Genomic DNA, 24,181 nt, shown 5'->3' on the forward strand with positions numbered 1-24,181 from the left:
TTCTGGGCTTCGTTGGTTTTCCAAACTCGATCGGGTTTGAATTTGAAGCCCTCACTTGGGGACAAGAATTATTAAACCTAGGCCTGCCTTTGAGGTATGGATGAGCTAACAGGATTAATTAAAAACTAGATTTCCATCGGATCATTCAAGCATAATTGGATTAATTTTCATTTAATCTTTTTAAACTCTATTTAGATTAGATCCGAAGTGATCAAATTCCAAATTGACTTATCAATTTAATAGTTGGGGTACAGGAATAAGGGCCATGAAAGCCAGCCTTGGCCTTCAACTATGTACAGAGGGAGTATAGGAGAAACCCTTGAATAATATATAGCTAGTTGTACATATTGCCGGGTGATATAAATTTAGTCTTTCAATTATTTATATTGAATTAATTATTTAATGATTTGATTTTATTATCACAGCCTCTTTTTTATTGTTGTAGTTATTACTAGATATGTTGCCTGCGCGTTGCTACAACCCGAACAATTTTGTTTTTAATGTAAAAAAAGTGATGGGCTAAAAAACAATTTAAATCTCAAGCCATTGGTTCAAGTGGTTATTTAAATAACACAAAAGAAAAAAACAATGAAAAAAAGATAAAAAGAATTGCATTTTAATCTATTCGGATTATCAAACAACTCAATGTCAATCTAATTAAAGGAAAACCACAAAAAAAAGTACACTTTAAAAAAACCCAGAAAACATCAACTTAAAAAAATGAGAAAAAAATCAAGCGAAACTCCTAATCCTAGTATAATCTAAAAAACTTGCAACCTGTTAAATCATCGATCCAAATTCAATCAAAAAGCTTAAATATCATCCAATTTAATTTTGAGGGATGGAATTGTTGAAAAAATATTAATAAAAAAACTTGCAAAAGAAAAGGAACAAAAAAAAATGAGTATAAAATCTGGCAGGAAAAAACCTAAGGATGATGAAATTTGAAAAGAAAATGATCCCAAACAAAAAAACAATTGCAGTTAAAAGAATTAGGACCAAACTTGACAGATTAAAAAATCATAGGGGGTGAAATTTAAAATCATTTGTAATATGATAGATTATTTGTAGACTAAAAATGGTAGTGGGTGAAATAGAAAAAAATTGTTGAGAGCTAACTGAATAGAATAAAACCAAAAAGAAAATTAAAAAATGATAAAAAATAAGAAAACATCAATTTGGAAAAAAAAAAAACAGGGTAAAGCCAGCAAACCTTTTAAACCTGGTTTAATTTCTAAAAATTGCATCCAGTGAAATCTTTGACCCGGATTCAATCAATAAGCATAATTATCAACCAATTTAATTTTGAATGATGAGATCAGTAAAAAAATATATTAATAAAAAAAACCTGCAAAAGTAATTAAAAGAATGTAGACAAAATGTAATAGAAAAAACCTAAGAGGGATGCAATTTAATGAAAAAAAAATCCTAAATAAAATAAATAACAATTAAAAAAATAAACACCATATTTTAAAGATGAAAAAAAATCATAGGGGTGAAATTAAAAAAACATATGTAAGAAACAAATGAACCCAAGCAAACAATCTAAACCTGATCAAATCTTAAAAAACTTGCAACTCATGAAACCTTGAATCTAGGCCCAGTGGAGAAATTTATTATGAGCCAATTTAAAAATATCAATTTTAAAAACTTATCAAAGCAAAAAAATCGACAAACAAAAGAACAAGAATTAAATTTGATAAGAAAACAAAGGAGAATGAAATCATAAAACAAAACCAATTTGAAAAATAATTCCAAATAAAATCTTGTCTAAGGCCAAGAAATTAATAATAAAAAGAATATGGATTAAATTTGATAGAAAAAAAAAAACTAAGGTGGGTGAAATCACAAAACAAAATTAATTTAAAAAATGACTCAAAATGAAAAAATAGCAATCAAAAGAATGATGACTAAATTTGAAAGATAAAAAAAAATTAAGAGGAGTGAAATTGAAAAGACACCAATTTTATATATTATTTAAGATAAAAAAAATCATAATAAAAAGAAAAGGGACCAAATTTAAAGAACCAATAAATTAAAAGGTTATTCATGAATTTTGAAGAGTTTGTTGCAAAAATCTAGTTGGAGAGAGAGAGAATAAGAAAGGAAAGAAACGGTGGTACGCGTGCCGCCTCATTGGGTAGGGGAGAAATTTAAGAGAATTCGCCGGCATACTTAATTTTTCATGTTATTAAATTAAGGCTATCTTTTTTATATTATTATACTAACCAAACTTATTAAACTCAATTGATTCAATAACTCGAGTTTTGGATTTTTTTTTCACTTCTTTGAAGATCTTAACGTTGCCTTAACTTTTTTTCTTCTTAAATCCGAAAAGATTTTTCCCAACCCACGACGTTGTGCCAACTACTAATATAGATTTACTCGAGTCAATCTTTTTGTATTATTTTTTTTTAAATTGAGATTTGTTTTTTATTTTCAGCCTTTAATATTTAATTAATTATAAGTGGGCTTCCTATTTTGTTTTACTATGGGTTACATAGTTTTATCACAATCTCATACCCCATGTTGTGGATTTCGTAGGGTAATCATAGATGGTTTGAGTCAATTCAGTATGTTGTCATCTTAGTATTTTTAATAAATAAAATATTTCATGTAATGTGTCACAATTTAAATATTTTAAAAGTATTTCAGGTAATATAAATCAAATTTTTGACTTTCTAATATCTTTTTAGTTATTTTTAAATTAAAAAAAATGATTCAAACTCACAAACAGAAAAACTAAATATCATACTATAATAAGTAGTTCACTTACGCTTTTCACTTTAATAAAGATTTTAAGATAAATATAATATAAAATAATATTTTATGTTTTATATTTTATATGTTAATATTGTGAGATGTTTTCTTGGTTCAGATTTCTTAAAGTGGATTGTATGATATATATTGCTATAATAAATATTAATTTATTTAAAGATATTATTCACTTGTACACGCAAAAGTACACGAATTAGCTTAATTTAACTTCTTCCAATTTATTTATTTTTTAAATGAAAGGGGACATAACACAATCTAACAAAAATTTGTATAATGATTCTGTTCTACACATAGCTTCATGCAATTCTTTCTTTCTCACACTCATACATCCAAACTTCTCAAGGCCAATGACATTGTATTTGAAAAGCGTTTTCAAACAAATTTGATATTTTTTTTGTTTTAAATTAATATATTTTTTATGTTTTCAAATCATTTTGATGTACTGATCTCAAAAATAATTTTTAAAAAATAAAAAAATATTATTGACATATTTTTTTAAGTGGAAAATACTTTAAAAAATAACAACAACTACATTTCTAAACGCGATTAGTTATCTCGTTGAGATGCAAAATCATTTCTTACCATTCAATGCATTAAAAAGAAATTAATAATAATAATAATAAATTATCTTCTTGGATGACATCATGGTTAGGAAACCTGTCAACGCTTGCTGACGAGGGGGGAGGGGGATTCTCGAATCTTGGCACTAAATCTTCCCACGATGATGACATCGCCGTGTGTTACATCATCGTACCATGGAGGAAGAGGCGCCGAGCACACAGGGCCACATACTTGCATTTATTTCTTCATAATAAGATATTTTTGCCTCGTGAGTCACCATTATGGAGGTGACTACAAATCTGGTGGATGTTCAAGTGGGCAGGCGGCGTTGTTGTTTTTAGACTTATAGTGGAGGATACGAGGTCAACTGGGAATAACAACTGGACGAACAGGGTTGCTAAAGACTTGGAGAGTGCGTCACTAATCTCAGCAGTTGTGGTCTTTGACGTCTATGATTAGGGTTGTCAGATTTGATGGCAATAATATGTTCCATGTGTCAACGGTAGTGACAGTCGCAGGAGATGTCTTGGGCAGATGGAATGTTAATGGCGGGGTTTCCGGTCAACGATATTGGATAGTAAAGCAGCGGGACTTGATGGCCACCAAATCTTAAAAACAACCTCGAGATGTCTGGCCCCGAAATTACTAAGAATTCAACGCTGTAAAGACAACTTTCTCATTTCGTGATGAACAAAGAACAATTTTCACAACGCCAAGAACAATAGACGGGCGACTTGAGAAGAAAAACGTTAAAAAATCAAAGAACATTGAGGTACGAGGACCGTTAACGATGACTTTTTTTTTCTTTCTCAACAAACCCCTTTATATATATATATATATATATATATAAAGATATTGAAAGAATTCTACATTTACAATGGGGTGGCTATATGTATATATAAATAATATATATATTTATAGCAGCTTTACGCCATCCACGCTGTAGGATGAATATGAGGCAGCAAGGAGAGCTCCGCCAATGCCTGATCCGTCTTCTGTAACCTGGAGAATGACATGTTGGGCCACATCTCCCAATATTTCATTCAGTGCTTCATGCAAGTACTTTCTGAACATTGTATAACTTGTATATAAACCCCCTTCAATCGCCACAACTGTTCTTTTCATTTTAACATCACTTCTGTTTCTTCCACCAGTGCCTCCGGCTCCGCTCCCATCACGTCCAATCTTCTTCAAGATTCCCACAATGCCAGCAGCTGCCAATCGAGCAGCCCTACACGTCACGACATCACATATCCTTACAACAAGCTTTCGGACTTTCAAAGAGACCTCTGAAATCTGAAATTGACAGATGCATTGGAGAAAAAAAAGGAACCAAGTTAATCAATCCATCGCAGCATTAAATTAATACAACAAGAATGGGGGGAAAATGTGATCCATCTACCTCCAAAGTTTCTTTCAATATCTTAGCAACTTCCTTCAGCTCAGGAGAGTCATCCTCATGCATTGCAGCCAATAAAGGAGTTCTGATTAACAAGCAATAGAAGAAAATGAGCGGGTTAGAAACTTCAAATGACAATAAGCATGCAACATCAAGACAAGGGACAAACTTATACAACGATTAAATCATTTGTTCAGCTAAAGGAACTCCTAGTCCACACAAGATTTGTAACCTACTGCAAAATAAAGGGGATTGATAATCTGGAGGAAACAGGTCCAAATATATCCGACTCTAGCGAGATTCTGAGAATAACTCTTCGAACAATGTCACCGAGATACATTCCTGATATCATTTTCTCAAAACCCTGCAACAAATTGCAACAAAAAAACAGTGAGCAGGTCCTAATAGTTATCAATAACAAAAACCTAAGCAACTGCTGTATACCTGATCATTTGGGTTAGGGCTTTCGGAATCCAAATCAATATCATAAGAAGTTCTTGGCAAATGAGATGACCAGAAATTCCCCCATTCCATGTTAACAACCTAATTAAGTAAGATAACAGCATAATGCGAGTGAGAAAGGTTAATAAACGGATCATTTTTCAAGCTAATCGCAGGAAAATACTTGAATGAGACAAAAGAATGGTACCATGTATCCAGAAGTTGTAAGCAGACCTTGACACTTTATGATGGCATCTGCCCGTTCTAAATAACAGGCATTGGTACCTGTTCCAATTATCACAGCAGCAACAGTATCGGCATCATGATAACGTCCAAGTGCTAAGGTTCCCACAGTATCATTTACCTGTTCAAAACAAAATGCACCTCATTTTTCCTTCATTAATACATTAAACAAAATCACAGAGAGAACCACACCCGCCGTTCCAAATGAAGTGTAAAGTACAAAACTCACAAGATTTTTTTATTTTTTTTTTGTGGGGGGGGCTGGCTGAGGCATAGGCAAATGAAGAAAGTCTAACTAACAAAAGGCAGTCTGAAGCACCACCCTCTCACAACAAATGTTAAAGAAATGACAGTTCAAAAAAGACATCCAGATAGACAAAAACTATTAACAAAAGGTAAATTTGAAATCAACAAAGGAATAAGTTCACAGGCTCAAGCATATTGGTATTTGTGCATTTATGCATACAAGACCTGGTAATCCTTAAGTTCTAGATCAATCCAAATAGAAATGTAAGATGAACTTTATTTCGCATACATTACATCATCAACTGTGACCTATCCAACATCCTCGTATGTGTAAAACCCCACCGGTTACTGTAGCAGATGTTTTTCTTATTATTGAGTACCAAATATATCAATGAAAGAAACTCCATGCAAGTGAGTGGTAGGGAAAATCTTCACAGGTCGTCTGCATGATGGTCAAGAACTTCTTTTGTTCTGATCATAAATGAAATTATGGTAAACTAAGGAAAAAACTCAACTGACTTGGTATAGTATATATTTTTTACTGCAAAAAAGTTCCTGTACCAAAAAGAAAAGGCATACTTTTGACTGATAAAATATAATGCCAATTGAAATATGCCCAAAAAGCATCCAATTTTTTATTTATCCTAATACCTTAAATAACTCCATAATTGACCTTTTATATTAGTTAAAGGAAATTAATTAGCAATGTTGCTTCCATAGGAGAAGAAAGTGCTTACCAGCAATGCCACTCGCATATCTAAACCACTCCTGACCAATGCAGCTTCTAAAAGTTCAACCACCTCTTTTCCAACCTGCAATCATTTGTGCAATAAATCATTCAATAAAAATAGGAAAACTAAAGAAAACTTCACTTATAATAGTAACTTGATTAAAATGTATAAGAACTTCCAGATTGACTAATAGAAGCATTTCACTTGCATTTAAACATATTTACAATGAGCAATCTCATTATCAGGCCAGTTATGTTTTTAAGATTTTTCCTCATCCTAAAATCACATGCAATGAAAACACACAACCAGGGCACTCCAATTCTTCACTTGCTGCCCCTTAAGAACAGCACGAAACATGTACAGACATATTGAGAAGAGCAAAAAGGAGCGGAAAAACCAAATATTTGCCTCACCAGCAGGAGGACATGCAACTAACAATTATGCAGTCAACATTTACAAAGTTTTCTTGGTAGAGATCATCTAGCTTACCATGTCTTCAATTGCAAATCCTTTTGTCCATTTGATGAGGATCCCTGAACGAAGTGATGACTGTTTCACTGGAAAAGAAAATGTAAACCCAAGCTCCCTTGTTCTAACTGGAGAAGGCTCGGAACCACTTTCTTCTTTTTCAACAAATTGCTTTAAGGTTGAAGCAATAAAATCAAAGAGATCCTGTAGCAAAAAAATGCACATTAACTGCCACATCTATCAGCAGATGATCTTTAATCAAGCATGCCCTAAGATAGCAAAGAGTATTTGCAGTGCAAACTCAGTCACCTCACTTGTGCTTGTCATCAAGTGCTGGGGAATGGGTTGTCGCTCCACATCTTGAGACAAGATTGAAGATCTTCTACCTCCTAGCTGAATCCGCAAGACCCTAAAATTAGTACCCCCAAGATCTAGAGCATAATAAGTTCCTATCTCACTCCTGACAACAACATCAAAAATCAATTTACTAAGGCAACCTAAGCAAACAATACAAAAATAGACCACATAATTGAAAGTAGATACAACTCCAATAATTGATCATTAAAAAAAGAGCAATTTAAAAACACAAACAGAAGCACAGTCCATTATTGGCCCCCAAGCAAGTTAGTAATTATACATTTACGTTATGAATACCATGCATGCCAATTGTGAAATTAATCGGCTGTCCATATTTGTCTCATTTATCGCTGCAAATGATAATTACATTACATGAATGGACAAGAAAGTGTCTTTTTTTCTTCACTTCAGAAACTTTAAATTGATGTGCATTGCACGCATGGGCAAAGGATCAAAACCAACTGTGGCTAAAAAGGGCAAATTTATGCAGGATAGCAGTGGCAATGGTCACATCTGGTGTAACTTGATCCTGAATCTTCTAGCTAATATAAGATTCAAAGACCAGTACCAAAACAGGCTAAACACTATCAACAACTATAAACATACCCTCCTCTCCATTCCAAGATCTAATTTCAGCCATTGCAAGTTTTCAACAGTCAGCCCTCCTCAAAAAGAAAAGGGGGCTTGCACCACATGTACAGCCTGCCAGTTTCAGCAATGGATACCATGAACTCCTTACGAAAACATGAAATATGCAACTATTATGTTTCTAAACAAATCAGCGCTTCAACAGAAAAATTGCAGTCATGTATTTGCCCCAACGGACTTTTAAAACCTTTGGTAAATCACGTCAGATATGAAAATTCTGTTCATTGAATACAATGCAGATTCTGTCACTGATTCTGAGCAACCAATCCCGTCCACTTGGAAAAGAAGACTAAATGAAAAACAACAGATTCCAATTGAGGAACCTAAACACGTAGAATTTCTCAAACAGTTCTATAAGATTTTAAATCAGAATAGAAGGGAATAGAAGGAGAACATTTAGATTCTATAAACTTAAGTGTAAAGTTTTGTTTGAGACAAAAATATTCCCAAATCAAGTAGTGAAAAAGACGATTCATTACAAATATGATATGTCAAAACAACAGATACGAGGACATGAATATATAATTCAAAAGCACAGGCGTTTACAAATAAACCCAATTCCAAAACCACTGTACCAGAATCATCTAACCGAGTGAACCCACCAAACATTTTAAAAACAAACTTATACAACACTAAGGAAAAAACAGCAAATAGACCGATCAGATCAAAACAAAAAAAAATAAAACTGCAACAACCAAACACTTTTAACAGTGACAAATTTGGCAGAAAGCGTGAAGAAACACAGGAAACAGAAACAACACAGAGAAAGACTGTCCAAGTTGCAAGAAAACAAAGAAAAAAATGTTCGAAAACCATTTCAAAACAGCAATGGGAAACAATTGTCCTGACCATATCAAATTTCAATGGAAGATAAAAATAGCTAAGAGTACAAAAAGCTTGAACATCCCAGAAAAAGATCGCAAAAATCGTCACGAAAAGACCAAAATACCAAACAACCTCGAAAATGAAATTTGCATAACCAAACTAGAAAAAAATCAGATAAAAATCAATCACAGCCTATCAAATCCAAGACAACTAGGCAAACAAATATCAGCAAAAGAAACTAAAGTGACAGGTGCCATTCAACCAATCATTCACCTTTTGATTCCTAAACCAACCAGCAATCAACCAGTCAATCAAGTATGAAACAGAATACACGCGCAGGCGCACTTAGTAGCTCTCACAAGTCGAAACCAGTAACAAAAACAACAAGGGAGAGATAGATTAGATTATTACCCAGTAGGCAAATGGTCAACAAAAGTGAGTAACATTTTGAGCTTAGAGCCACCTTCAGAAGCCAAACCAGCATGCATCTCCACAGCCATAGCATCCACTACTTGCCTTAACCTCCCAACTGGGGTCTCACATGCTTCTTCTAGCTCTTCCAACACTCTCACCACTCTCTTCCACTTCCTCCTACTCCCTACCCTCCTCCCCACAACCACTCCTGCCACCGCACACGCCGCCACCGCCACCCCAACCGCCACCCCCGCCGCCACCTTCCCCATCACCCACCTTTTTATCAAACTATTCCACCTACCTCCTTATTACTATATCCTCACCAATCCAAGAGAGCAGTAAACCAACGCCGTTTCATTGTGAAACATCGAAACTTTGCTGTGTACATGAACTATCTGAATGAAACCCGGGTAGGAAAAGGTTAGGTACTTGATGAGGATTCAGCGGCGGGGGACAATCGCCGGTGAAAGCTCTTTGAAGGTGAACTGCTCGAGGAAAGGGCTTAAAAAAGATTGTTTTTTTTTAATTGAATTTTACAGGGAAGAGCTAGGAGGAGTTGTTTTTGAGGGGGTGAGGAGAAAGGGAGAGGGGGATGGGTTTATTTTTTATTAACAAAAGAAGCGGTACTTATATATGAACTAAAATGACAGATTTGCCACTGTTAGTGCTATAGAATGACTTCTTTGTGTAGCGTATCTTTTTGGAGATTTTATTACCGTTTACGAGAAGATTTTTGAGGTTAATGAGAATTTTGACTCGTGGGCTTTCCTGCTTTTTGGTGGGGGTGGTGCCTGTAATTGCCGTCGGTGTTGATTGCCTTTGACTCGCTTGATTAAGACCTTTCCAGTGTGGAGATAAGCCACGTAGGGGTGGCTAGGAAATGCCCCTTGCAATCGACGATTGTGTGACGTCTAGTAAACTTGCTTATCACTGTCCGGTGAGAAAAAAATAGTGCCGGAATTCATAGATCATTATTTTTTCTTTTTTAATCTCGTTGTGTCATTTGCGAATGGATTTGGCTCTTCCACCGACCACTTAGCTTTAATGCATGCATGTTTTTCCCATCGAAATTCGTGTTCATGTATGATCGATGCTCGAACAGAAAACAGGGCGTCATGGGAACCAAAACGAAGAAAAATATGATTCTTCAAGAAACAGGGAAGGGGCCGTTTTAGTAATCCTCTACTAAATATCCAAATGGCAAGTTCCAAGACACCAACCCAGCATCCTCCGTCGCCATGAATGATGGACGAACGAACCTCCGGGATAAAACAGGAAGGAGAGGGCAGGATGGGCAATAAAAGAAATGCTGCAGGTGGGTTCGGGAGAGGGAGAGAGAGAGAGAGAGGGCCTTTTGCTTTGGTTTTTTACCCTGTTGTCTGTTTGTATGCATGCATAAAAGGGTGTGGTGCCGGGATTGCCATATTTTCGAGGCAGGATTCTTAAAGCGAAGAGAATTAAAAAGATATTAAACGGCGACGGTAGCTGCGTATCTCCCCCTCGACCGTACCTGCCAGCTGTGTCCCGCTAATTCCAGCTGTGCTCGCAGCACAACTAAAAGCCACCACCCGGATCCGTGAGCGTGCCCCCACCCATTTTATTTCTGAATAATCATTTAATAACTAAGGGAAAAAAAACCATCACTACTGTACCAGTAGGAGTGTCTGTGACTCTGTGTTGTATATTATTATTAATATTCACGAAAGAGAGTCACGAACTCGCGTTCTTCCAGGTTGCAAGTTGAATGATCGACCTGTCTTCGTTTTGCTCAAGATTTAAGCTTTTAATAATAAAAGTAGATTATTTACCTTGACTCTTGACCATGTTGCCTTTTGTTTTTTTTCTTTCCAGAACAGCCATGGGTTTGAACAAAACAACATGCTGCGTACTGTGATTTCTTCGACAGAGTTAGTTAAAGATTAAATAGTCAATAATGGCACTTTCCATGTTTCTTGACTTTTAAATTGCTAATGTTCTTGGGAAAAAAAAACTAATCTGTTTTTTAAAATTCAGCCCAGTTGATAGGTAGATTTGTTCATCATTTTATATTCTGTATTTGAACCTCTAGAAATGATTTGTTTAATCCGTGATTTTAAATAAATTTATTCTTGATAAACATGTGGTCTTCAGAAATATCCTTTTGTTATTACAACACTGTGATGGCAGGTAAATGTGTTTGTTTGCTGGGAAAATAAGATCAAGTTCTATATATTCTCTCTTTTACATGGTTATTTTTCCTTCAATTTGGAGGCCTGTTTTCCTGAAATTTGACGGGAAATGCAATGTGGTGTCAATCGGATGAGAGCATCAAATTTCAAGAACGCAACCACCCTTCTAATCAGCTTGCAATTAAGCATCCATCTTCTGTTTTTAAGAATTAATTTACCTTTTCTTCCAGAAAAAAGGAAGTAGTTCCCAGAAAATATAATTGTTAGCATTAAAACCGATGAAACGGGGAAAAAATGACAAAGGAAATGTGAGCAAACAACTTTATTTTTTTAACAAAAAATCCGAAGACAGGAATGGTTGATATATATGCACTTTATTCGCAATTAGAGCAACTGTTTGAGTACTCCTATTGTTATATCGAGGTCTTGTAAATATATAACAAAATCAATTCAATTTAATAATGTGTTCATGCAAAGCTCGGACGAGATGTTACATAAGAACCCTAATGGATGTGCCCGAAATTAGTGTTCATTTCCTATTGTTATTTAACATGTTTTTTAAAAGTGTTTTGTAATTAAAATTGTATTGAAATAATATATTTTTTATTTTTTGTATTAGCGTGTTGAAACCATCAAAAAACACATAAAAATATCAAATTGATTGTTTTTTATACGAAAAACAAATTAACTTATTCAAAACTAAATGCAACGCAATATTAGTTGAAATAATTCATTCAATTTATTTTTATTTTCAACTATATCAAATTAATTCTAGTTGATGATATTTTGAATGAATTTATCATTAATTCAACAAATTATAAATTCAACCTAAACAATTATTTTATTTTAACCAAACCAAACGCAAATTCATAGCAATGTAGTATAGATGTTTACTTTGCTTGTGGTACCAAAAAAAGGGTTGGGTATCTTCTGGCAATGGTAATAGCAACAATAGCAGCAATAATGGTGGATTTTTAATAAAAAAACGTGCCATGATTGATTAATTCAACAAACTATAAATTCAATCTAAATAATTATTTTATTTTAACCAAAACAAAACATATATATATATACACGCACTTGGTGGTTTGCATAAAGAAAAGGAGTTGTTTATGTGTTATGTGTTCTTTGATGTGAAGATGAGTTTAAATATTATAATAAGTAATATTTAATAAAAATCATATTTTAAAAGCATGATAACATAAAATATATTGTTCACTATTTTTTTTATTTAAATTGTGTTATTTTATCAAAATCTTTAATTTGCTGTGATAATTGTTTTTAAAAAAATCTTTATTTTTCACAGGGCTGCATTGACTTTTGACCGTACAATGCTAATGAAAGAGTTGACTTGGAAAATAGCTGGCATTTCCATCTGATTTTGAGCACGTGAGATTTGTTAAACTGTACCAATTATCAAATGTCAGCTCTGCAGTGAGCCGGGGCCCACAATAAGCCTGACGTTAGATTACTACTTACAACTTATAATTAGTGGTAATTGCTTAATTAATTGCCACGGTGTGATCGATATTCATGGCCCTTTTATCATTCTATACACTTTATGTAGTTTATTTCAGTTCGGTTAGAAAAAATTATAATAAAATATCCCAAATAATATTTTACTGTTCATTATATATATATATATATATATATATATATATGCCCAATTATTTTTAAAGTATTTATTATTTGTAAATATATTGAAATAATATTTTTTTTATTTTTTAAAATTTATTTTTAATTTCAGCACATCAAAACAATTCAAAAATACTCAATTTAAAGAGAAAAAAAATTGATTTAAAAAAAGCACAATCATGACGCAATAACAGAAAGACCCAAAGAGCATGTTTAAGAGTGTGATAGATGTTATTTTTTAAAGTGCTTTTCACTTGAAAATACATTAAAATAAATTTTTTTTCAATTTTTTTTCAATTTTTGACATCAAAACAATTAAAAAAATATTAAAAAATATTAATTTAAAATCTTTTTGAAAAACATTCAAAAATTTTAAAAAACACAGTTAGATCACAATAACCAAATGGTGTTTTAATCATTTATAGTTCTGTACTTTTAATTTAAAAAATTTCAATATTTATCTCGAAAAACTAAGAAATCTTTAGATTAAAGCAAATAAATTATTCATTTTTAAATTAAAAAGTCTCAATTATTAGTAAATCACTAAAACAGCAGATTGCAATTGTTTTATAACATGATTTAAATCATTAGCATCAACTTGCTATGGCTGGTGTACCTGTTATATTACATTCATATATTAATTAATTCCAAATGTATTATTCCATAACCATAAAACAAAACTATGCTCTAATGCTGACATCAATCATATATATAATTAAGCATATACTATAAGATATGATCTCTATGCCACAATTTAACCTCTCTCTCTCTCTCTCTCTCTCTCTCTCTCTCTCTATAGCTTTGAACCTATGATTGGAACGGTAGTTGTGTTAAATACATGATTTTAGAACACGCATGTTGTGTTAAAATGGCCTTCTACATGAAGTTTATAATTTTGTAATGAAACTTTCTTGATCATAAGTAGGTACGTAGTGCCATGTATTTTAACAGACTTCATGCTTGATCGTTGTATACAGACAACCGGCGACCGTATCGCAACCAAAAACTAAAACCAGGCCAAGAGACCACGACCTAACAGTAGGTACGTAGTGCCATGTATTTTAACATCTGGGATCATTCACCTTTCTTGATCATAAGTTTGACCAATGGGAACTTGGCAATGTTGCTGCAGGAAACCTGAATCTGCACAAAACACAGCATCCCACCATTCAAATTTGAGTGTGTTCATGGCATGTCCATTCTTTGTCATCGCTTTTATAGCGTGCTCACGGGCCGGATATCTTTTAGGATGACATGCTTTTTGAATACCTTTGCCATTTCTTTATCATGCGGATCGAGGGGGGATGCCCTAGCAGGCAAGAAGATGGTATTTATTTATTTATTTATCTGTTAATTTCTATAGTGTTATGGGGTTGCAGCGTTGCTCTCCTCCACAATTAATCCACATGTTTGTGTTTTTGTCAATTAGTGCGTATTTTTTGTTGTGAATTATGAAGAAAGATGGAAAGAAGCATTGTATATATCAAGAAAAAAGAAAGCACCTTTATGTGTCAAGTGGGCTTATTATAAAAGCATGCCATCTCTTCATGTGTCTCATCAAACTCCGTCAAGCCAGAATAAAACAAAACAAAATTATAAAGAGGTATAGTTTTAGATTTGTTTTTTTAAAGATTATCAACTCGAGTTTCATAAATCTTAGAATCACTAAAAATTTATATGATCGTTAACTTCAGGACCCATGAAATTAGTCGTAGTGTGTTTAACTTTAAAGAACATATTATAACTAGGAGCTTTCTATTGAATGTTCTAAAACAGTGTTTAAATACTTTCACATGACATTAATCATTTGGTTAAATTTTCTACATCTTAATTTAATGTTTATAGGATGAGATATTGCATATTATTTAGCCCAATTCATTAAATAAAAATGATCTTGCTTATGGTTACTGTTGTTCTTGATCATGCTACGAAAACATTTACCTCCAGTATTCTAATCATACGATCGCAGTCGACCGGATGTCTTGAACTCAACTGAATGTTTGACGATTCAACCGGACGTTTTGGGCTGCCAGAGTGTAAAGAATGCGTTTTTTATTTTCTATCTTACCTCTGTCATCATTCGCTGGAACTAAAAGAAATTCAAGTCTCCAATATCTGGATAAAGGCATCGAAGAAAACTCCCGCCCCCTAAAACCTAAGAAGATTAAAATACTAATATAATAAAAAACCTGCCTCAGGAATCATCATTTCATTAACAGGTCGAGTTGACCATGGCTGTGACAAACACTGCAAAATCAATCATCATAATCGAGCCAAGTCATAATCATGACTATAATATATAGTTTTTAGATGTGATTTTAGGGTATAATTTATATTATTTTTTAATATATATTTTTAAATGAAAGTTTTTTAGATTTGAAATTTATACAGACTCATATATTTTGTGTTTAATTTTTATCAAATAAATAGTAATGGTGAGATTCAAACTCGTAACTGTTTGATCATTAAGACTCTAATACTATATCAAAGAATCAATTCAATTTAAAAACTTAAACTTTCAGCTTTTAGGTGAGATATTTGTGAAAGTAAAAGTAGAAGGAAAGTGAAAGTTTGATGATTTTGCAACACACTGGGGGCGATAGGGAGAGGAAAAGCCACACAAACACAGCCCTTGCTCGTATATGAGATTTGAGTTTACTTGTCATTGCTCGGGTTTCCATGACTCGTCCAATACCCAATGAACATGCCGTATTTGGGTTTGGAGTGGTGCTTTTGCCGTCGAAGAATGAGTTCGTGACAAATGCGATATTGAAAATAATTAACAGCAGGCTAATCCATGAACAGCAAGAAACCTTTCCTTATCAATATTGTTTTATTATTGTACTATTTGTGTACGAGTGAGCATCAGTACGTACATTCATCTTTAGCGTGTTAGGAGAATGTCTAACATACACAATTCGAATTCGTGGAGGATCCAATCACTGATCTGAACTTGCAAGTGTCCACGCATCAAAGTAGGATCTTTGTGTCGTTTTTATCTTTTTGTAAAGAATTGAAACCTACCACTCAACGAATGCAACTTGAACAGATGATCAATCAATCAATTTCCTAATTGCCCATGAAAAATAACTTGACATGATTAACTTTGTGACAAGATCTAAGATCTCCTGATTCTTCTCAAGTGTAACCCAATTACACAGTTATTAGATCCCCTCGTCTTACGTTCTGGATTGTAAATTAACTGAGCTAATTATTTTTTATTCAAAATTATATTATTTTCATAAAAATTAAACTGGAAATTCTTCCTGTTGGACGAAATGATAAAGGAATACTTCGAAACACATCTACAAAAATTTCATATTGAAATCCACAAAGAAACAATCCAATTGATCAAGATGCACAATGCGTATATATATAATTTTGCGCTTCTCAACAAATATAATTATTACATCAACCACGTCATGTTTTACCGACTTTGTTGGGTTAATTAAATCAAACAACTCAATTTCGAGTTATTTATTTTAAATTCATCATGGCCCGAAGACCGGGTTTAATTAATTAAATTATACTACCTGCTCTATGCAATTAAAAAAAAAGTCATTTTCACCGTACATGATTAAACTAATTGGATACCAAACAAACCATAGAATAAAATAAGATAAACAGTTCTAGATTCTTGATATCACAATACATCTTTCCACTTAAAATGCTCATTTGAATCAATTTTCCCATGATATAATTAATTACTTTGTTCCGTACGATTAATTACATCGAGAGATCGATGAGAGGTTGGATAACGTAGCATAAAGTGGCTCTGATAAAAACCAAAAGGGCATACTCATTTTTTCAAAAAAAGAAAAAAAAACAATTTCATTAACAATAAAAATAATTCATGAGCATACTTAATATTAGCATGCATGTCGTGATATTAAGTATTCAACGCAAGCTGGCCCGAAGACGTATATTAAATTAAAAAAAATATATTTAAATTGATTTTTCATCTCTCATCTTCTTTTATCTTAAGAATCATAAGTCTACTGAAGACTGAAATGTTTCCCCAAAACACACGCCGAGTGATTGATGATCAAGCAGCTGGTTATTATGTAGGAGTCAACAACTCGTATGATTCACAGACACAAATAGGAAAACCCTTGACTTGTTAGTTTGAACACCCCGGCCCCCTCTGCTTCTAGAATGAATGAAAGAAAGATTTCAGCAATCTGCCGACCAAAAAGTGGACATTATTCAATAGCCTGGTATCTCCGGAGATATCAATGTCCGAGGGGTTTCCAGTCGTTGGCTTCCCACAGTGAAGTGATCTCCCTCCCTTGAACCTGATCATATAATGGAAGGAGGGTGGCAGTCACTGTCAGGCCATCTGTACTGTTATGTTCTTACCAAAAACAAGTCCAAATTGAAAGAGAACCCCCCAACTTGAGGTTGATTCTATTCCACTCGTGACTTTAATTTGATTGTGACCACTTCTACATCAATTTTTTGGATTTTCCACTCACACAGTAATCGCTTCTCTACGTTTAATTTTGCTCCTTTCCTTTCTTCTCTCAGGTACAAATCATTTTCGACGCTTTACACGCTTCCACCATACAAGGCTTGCATTTTCTCGGTGAACAAAAAGAAGATCATATCCTGACAAAGTTACACGATGAGTAACAAAATACAATAGGTTTAGAAATAAGATTTATGTGTTTAGATAATACCTTTAATTTTTTGGATTATCTCTTAATTCAAATAATCTAATTTATTTTTTCTAGTTAGTGTGTCTGATGACTTGACATGAAAAGTTTAGGGAAGGTAACTAGTATCAGGTAATGTCTGGTACGCCAATACGATCAGTAGTTGTGGTAGTAACAGGTGGTGCCTGATAAATTAGGTGATCGATAGCTGATACATGTAAGAGATCTTCTTTGATGGATGTGGGGACTCTGATGGTAAAGTCAGTAACTTTGTAGAGAGAGAAAGTGCAATGATATTTTAGAAATACAGATTCTGAAAATATATATGCTGAAAATATTGAGAAATAAGATATTGTAAATCTTGAGTTTGAAGGATTCATAGTCTTATCTTTTTGTGGACAAAATGAGCTAAAATGAAATTTTAATTTTGTGATATTTTGAGTTTTATTCTGCTCAAAATAATACGTATCAGATTAATATAAAATATTAAAAAATCTGTATAGCTGAGACCATGTTGCATTTTTGGTATATTTGGGGTTTTTTTTAGTTTCATTTTAATTATATCCATTTGATTCTAACCACTTCTACATCAATATTTCGGATTTTGCACTCACCCAATAATAGCTTCTCTAGCTTTAATTTCACTCCCTTTCCTTTCTTCTTTCAAGTACAAATCATTTATGAGACTTTACACACTTCCACCATACAAGGCTTGCATTTTTTTTGGTGAGCAAAAAGAAGTTCAAATCCAGCCCAAGTTTTCACGTATGTTATATATTAACACAGCCAAGTTTTCTTTCTTGGTGAACATACATGATATCTATTTGATGCACGCCCTTTTTCTCTTGGTCAAAACTAATGGTATGGCTCTGTGGGCAAATATTTCAACTTTCAAGTGATCAAAGCAATTGGTTAGAGCAACTTTCACGTCTAGGGCGGGCGCAAATTGATTAAAGGTACTAGGACGTAAGAACAGTTCCAAGGCATCAATAATTTGAGTAGACTTGGCCCAGCAAGACTTCAATGAAGCTAGGGCAAATATCTCCCAGTTTCCACAATGCTGATTAACCTCGACGTTAGCATGAAACGTCATTGCATCAATCAGCTTCTGTGTGTCATTCATTAAATTATACAAGCAAGAAAACAAACTGAAATACCTAACTTTACAAGTTTCAAATAATTATTTACCCGCAAGAGATTGGTTGCCAATACCTCTAATATCACATGCCTTGCCCTTCAAATAATCTCCACACCCCGAACGCTTTTTGCCTCGTCAAAGCCCGATACAAGAATCAAGGTTTTTCCCTTTCCCTTGTATTTTTTTTCTCTTCTTTATTTTCACCGGAAAGAAACACCAATATTTAAGTGTTTGTTTGGTACTATAATAATTTTATTTTTATTTTTTATTTAAAAAATATTAAATTAATATATTTTAGATATTCTTCGATGATTTTGATGTGTTCATGTCAAGAATAAAAATACATATTAAAAACATTATTTCAATACATTTTTAATTAAAAATACTTTTAAAAAGTACATTGCATTATACTATCTAGAGGTGTTCATGGATGCAGTGGGTTGGGTTTTAACCCATAATTATATCCATCTCAACTTCTGATATATTATAAAATATAAACCCGACCCATTAAATTTTTCCTAGACCTGAGCGGGTTGGATATATCAGGTTGGATTAATTTTTATGTGGATATTATAAATATCCATGGGGTTAGCATATTAAATCTCTTATTTTTTGATGATCCTAAAAAAATATCGGATTATAATTGTTGAAACTAGATAAGAACTCTAAAATGCATATATTATAGAAAACATAAAAACTATTATGATTTCCATATAAAAATTACAAAACAAAAAAAATTACAGCTAAACATTTTATCACAAAGTTAGGGTGCAATATGATAAAAAGACAAACTAGCAAAAAAATATTATAAAATGCTTTTAAGTTTGTGATTTGACTAGGAAAATAAAAGTTATATCTGGATTCTTGAAATTTTTATTTATTTTCTCGTGGTCTCTTGGTTACCAAATAGAAAAGATTGAATTGTAAAATATATTATCACTTCATCAAATTAAATTTTAAAAGGAACAATTATATTTTTTGTGAAAGTGAATAATAGTGATGGAAGGGAAAGAGATTTAATAGAATGAGTGGTGATTTTGAATGTGAATGCGAAAGAGAAAAAAATTAAGAGAGAGAAGGAGAAATATTATTTATACTGATAACTCGGGTTACTTACATTGCGTTACACGGGGTTGAGTAGGTTTGAAAAATCACAACCAGCAGCCAACCCGTGTTATTCATTTATTATATTTTTTGATTCAATATTATCTGTAATATCTATATTATTAAACTTTGACAAGTTAAGTCAAGCCAAATAATATAATTATTATAGATAAGTATTTTGTTTAACACCCCTAACATTACCAAACACACTATTATTTAATGATATTAAGAATCCGTCTTTATTATTACATCAAAGCTAAATTTTATCAACCGATCCAATAAAAAATACAAAATAAAAGATAACAAATTAACAACTTAAGCTAAATATGCATTTGTTTATGTTAATATTATTTTTTCTCACTTTCTTTGTCAACTTGTGAAGTATTATTCGGATTGTTTTCAGGAATTATGTATAAACTATATTTTTCTCGACACTATATAATTACCCATACTCAAAGGATAATTTTCAATAGATCCACCTAGCTATCAGGAGATAACTTGCACGCGCGGACCTTTTTTAGAAAATTATTTTTTTTTACCCTCAGTAGATTTGTAGAGAGTAGTATTTATTATAAAATTTACTCTCTCTCTGTTTCTTTCTTCTTGTTTTTTTTTTTTTTTTTATATCTAATTTGGCGTGAAATTGAGAAAATCTCTTCCCAGCTAGCAGACGAGAACCAAAGCCGCTGGAAGAAGCCAAAGCCACTGTTGTTTCCGAAGCATCTTACCATAGGCAGCTGTGCGTACGATCCCAGTCCCAGCTAAGAAGTCGCTGTCCACGACTCTACGCACGTTGCTAAAATAACAGTACTTGTCGGTGTAAGCTGTCCAGCTAGAAGGGGACCACCCAGAGTGGAGACACAACACGTGTCAGAATCCCCGTTTAGACAGGTCATCATGTATGATTGAGGGACCACCTCCTAATCCTGGATTCCCATTATGCCCTCCCCGCACCCCGTGCACTTTCACTCGTATTGCCGCGTGCCATATCGGATTGGAAATCAAACGGTCACGTGACAGGCCCACTCCACCAAACGTGACTTGCATTTTTCATTGCTAACCCTCAATAAATTTTTTCCCCTCCTACCCTTTCCGTACAAGATGGGTGTACATTGTGGAGATAGATTGAACACGTGTATCGAAGAAAATATTAAGTTTTATTCATATTCATTTATTCAATTGACTACACATTTAACACGTACATCCACGATTCAATTGTTTTATTATAGATATGTTTATTTTTATATTTTAAAAGTTTTTTTAAAAAAAATTAATCTTTTTATTTCTAATTAATATTTTATGTGTTTTTATATTTTTTAATGTATTGATGTCAAAAATAATTTTAAAAAAATAAAAAATAAATATTATTTTAATAAATTTCCGAGCAAAAAATACTTTAAAAAGCAATGAATACCACATCGTCTATAGTTATAGAGTGAGTTTTTTTTGTTGTAATTTTTTTTTAAAAAAATTTTAAATTTTTTGCTTTAAATTATTTTTTTTATATTTTTGAGTTGTTTTGATGTGTGCTGACATGAAAAATAAAAAATATTTTATTATAAATTCAAATAAAAAACACTTTAAAAAACAACTAATACCATAATACTAAACAACTATCATAGTTTAAGTAATTTTTAATTAAAATTGAAGGACACGATTGCTTGAGTAATAAAAACCGAGCTAAACTCATCCAAATTAATTGAGTTGAACATGTGTTTGGACATACGAGAAATTAAAGCTTTCAACATGCTGCTTGTGCGTTTCCATGTTCTTGAAGCACCTTACCTTTCCCATCACAACATGCTTTGACCAGGTGAATCAAACAGTAGCAAGCTCGAAGATTTGTTCTCTTGAAAGAAAACAAAACAGTCTAGAAACCACCCTTCTCTTTACAATTTCTGGGAATGAAGAGGGCACTCTGCTACTCTCCATTCTTTTTAATGATCAGCCTGTATTATTTGCTGTTAAGTACAGACATTGTTGTTCGTACTTACCACTGCAAGTTCTGAAATCTAGCTTTCCTGTGAGAGATTGCTTAACCATTACTGAAGTGGTAGCAACTCAGGAAACATCTAAAATCAATTCTGTGGCAAATTAAGCAAGAAGAGTAAACATTTTTTGGTTGCATCAAGCAAGAAGAGGTTAAGGATTCGAACTAGTGGATCGATTCCAATAGGCATGTCATTACCAAGGATGTGTTATAGAATCGGGTGTGCGAATACATGAACCGTTAACTAGCCGTATATATCTAACATAGGCCTGTCTATATCACAGATTTTGTTCGTTGATTATGCTACCTCATCCGCTGATGCCTTGCGTTTTCTTCTAAGAGGCGGAGTTGCTCTCAATCTTCTGTCCTGCCAAGCCTTTCACTTCTTTTCTCTTCCTTCGTCATGTCTCCAAAGCTTGCCTCCATTTTTGTATCTCTCTATCGTCACGACCAGCAAACCTTTTGGTGTTGAACATTTTTTTGATTATGAGAAGAGCCTTTTCACCTTCACAATCATCCTCTTCATGATCTGAAAGCATTCTTTTCTTGGGACGATGATCTTGCATATTAGAGACAGCCGGCGATGAAATATCGTCGCGTACTCGCTTGTTTGTCATCTCATGTGGCTTCACTGGCTGTTTGGGATTCAATGTTGCATCGTTGGGTCTTTGTGGTACACATATCCCTCTTCTAATTATAAAATGTATATATTTCCCCCCCATCATACCAACATGCATTTAACCTTAAGGTTATTTAATTTTTTACAATTTTAAAACTTTCTTATTTACTTAATTACCATACAACATCATAAAAGTATCCAATTTAAAATTTACATATTTACCCCCATCACTTTCCTACATATAACACATACAACACTTTCCTACATATAACACGTTTAGCCTTTAGTTTTGCATTTAATCTCTAAGCACACTGCAATTTTCTCCCTTGGAAGGTACAAGGTTCCAGTGTCGACCAAGCATTTCATAATATGCATGTTTGAATTCATGAGTCCAGATTCAAGTGATTTTGACTAAGCTGACTTTTAGTTTCATAATATGTATGTCTGACTGAATTCAGGACTCAGGTAGTAGAGCATGGAGATTATAAATTTATCTGGAGGATTTCGTTTAGAAGGACTAAAGATTGCAGACTGTTCATAGGATTGATCGATCTCTTGAGAAAATTCAGGAAGATATAATACTGTCCTTGTGAAATAAGCAAAAAAATCCAGATTTTGATTCTCTTGTGAAAGTTGTTAGAGTACACATACACTTTTGAACACATCAAGTCTTTTGATTGCATGTTGAACCAAGCTTTACACTTCCTCACACTTGGTGAAACCCTTCCATGAAGACAGGAATAAGAAGGGCAAAAAAAGTTAAAAAGGGGTAGGACAGGGGTAAACTTCCATGCAAATTCTATTGTTAAAGGAAGGCTAGTTCTCTGAACGAGGGGAAAAAAAATCCCTCCAAGTTTAAAAGAAGGTGTCAAATCTTAATGGCAAAATTCTCTTATAGAAAGAAATCTATTATTGAATAATATTTATGGACTCTGAGAATATAACATGAATCCAAGGAGGAAATGGAGAGGACAGACTGATAAAAAAAATGCAAATAGTATAACAAAGTCGGTTTGCATGACAAAGTTAGCCTAGCCAGCTATGGAAATTCTAATCCAAATCAGAAAAGGAAAGTACCCTATAAATCTAAGCCTCCAGCCAAAGAATTCACTCTTTTGTTCTCTTATTAGTATTACTCTACCGAAATTCTCTAAGATTTCCTCTCGTTTCTTTAAAAAAAAAATATGGTATGTCGTGGAAGATATGATGCTGAAGCTTGGAGCAGGAATTGCAGGAACTCATCACAAAGGAGTAGCAGCAGCAGCTCTGTTCCTGGATGGGAGAAGGGATTTTGCTCAGAAATAGGCGGAATACAATGGAAACGTCTCTTGGAGGCAAAGAAATATATATCAGAAACAAACATGGAAACATAAATTGTTTTTTTTTATATATAATTTCATGTATAATTCGGAACGATTTGGATATACTGTGGATTGAGAATCTGTTTGTACATGGATACACAAGCTTGAGCCAATAATTTTGTAGTTGACAAGATCTAGCTGGAAAAAAAGAAGAGGGTTTTCTCGAATCAAGATAGGTGGAGTTAAGCCCTAAAGGAACGAACCTCTCTTTAAAATTTTAATCCCAATCAAAAAGAAATTGCACTTCCATTGTTATCTGTTAGCTTGATAGCAATTTTGTCCAACCTGTCAAACTTGGTAACCAAAGCAGGTGCAAGTTATCAAGCCATGTCAAGAACTGTGAAAGGGTCAGCAAGCTCTCATCAGTGGTGAGAGTTAGAGAATCAACTAAAGTCCTAGA

The 24,181-nt window shown here is 33.3% G+C and overlaps 1 protein-coding gene across 1 annotated transcript; it reads right to left on the reverse strand.

The window, feature by feature from the left end:
• Window positions 1-3,991: 3,991 nt before the first annotated feature.
• Window positions 3,992-10,245, reverse strand: LOC7478513 (hexokinase-3). Its single transcript, XM_002298262.4, has 9 exons — window positions 9,109-10,245; window positions 7,177-7,327; window positions 6,889-7,071; window positions 6,406-6,480; window positions 5,388-5,543; window positions 5,183-5,281; window positions 4,975-5,102; window positions 4,742-4,823; window positions 3,992-4,635 (listed from the first exon to the last, which is right to left on the reverse strand). Exons 1-9 carry the CDS (start codon window positions 9,378-9,380, stop codon window positions 4,255-4,257), a joined length of 1,527 nt encoding a protein of 508 aa, XP_002298298.1. The 5' UTR covers window positions 9,381-10,245; the 3' UTR covers window positions 3,992-4,254.
• Window positions 10,246-24,181: the final 13,936 nt, after the last annotated feature.

The sequence above is a fragment of the Populus trichocarpa genome, chromosome 1, assembly GCF_000002775.5.
Source record: "Populus trichocarpa isolate Nisqually-1 chromosome 1, P.trichocarpa_v4.1, whole genome shotgun sequence".
Classification (NCBI taxonomy): Eukaryota; Viridiplantae; Streptophyta; class Magnoliopsida; order Malpighiales; family Salicaceae; genus Populus; species Populus trichocarpa.